Source organism: Metschnikowia bicuspidata, assembly GCF_001664035.1.
Source record: "Metschnikowia bicuspidata var. bicuspidata NRRL YB-4993 chromosome Unknown METBIscaffold_3, whole genome shotgun sequence".
Taxonomy (NCBI): Eukaryota; Fungi; Ascomycota; class Pichiomycetes; order Serinales; family Metschnikowiaceae; genus Metschnikowia; species Metschnikowia bicuspidata.
Window position 1 is genome coordinate 644,105 of NW_017387733.1, and position 457 is coordinate 644,561.

The 457-nt window shown below is 39.8% G+C and overlaps 1 protein-coding gene across 1 annotated transcript in view; it reads right to left on the reverse strand.

The window, feature by feature from the left end:
- Positions 1-457, reverse strand: part of METBIDRAFT_172865 (uncharacterized protein) — a 3,113-nt gene extending 2,656 nt beyond the window's left edge. The window contains exons 1-2 of the mRNA XM_018854701.1: positions 436-457; positions 144-299 (exon numbers count right to left, since the gene is read on the reverse strand). Coding sequence (XP_018711565.1) covers positions 144-282 — 139 coding nt within the window. The 5' untranslated portion in view covers positions 283-299; positions 436-457. The remainder of the gene's footprint in view (positions 1-143; positions 300-435) is intronic.

Below are 457 nucleotides of genomic sequence, written 5' to 3' on the forward strand. Positions count from 1 at the left end.
ATATTTCCTCCCAATATTTTCTCTCAATATTCATCCCCATATTCCCCCCAATATTCCTCACAATATTTCATCCCCATATTCCTCCCAATATTTCCTCCCAATATTCCTCCCAATATTCACCCCAATATTCATCCCAATATTCCTCCCAATACTCTTCCCAATATTCCTCCCAATACTCTTCCCAATATTCCCTTCCCATTCCTCCCAATATTCATCCCCATATTCCTCCCAATATTCATCCCCATATTCCCCCCAATATTCCTCACAATATTTCATCCCCATATTCCTCCCAATATTTCCTCCCAATATTTTCTCTCAATATTCCATCCCCATATTCCCCCCAATATTCCTCACAATATTTCATCCCCATATTCCTCCCAATATTTCCTCCCAATATTCCTCCCAATATTCACCCCAATATTCATCCCCAATATTCCTCCCAATACTCTTCCCAATA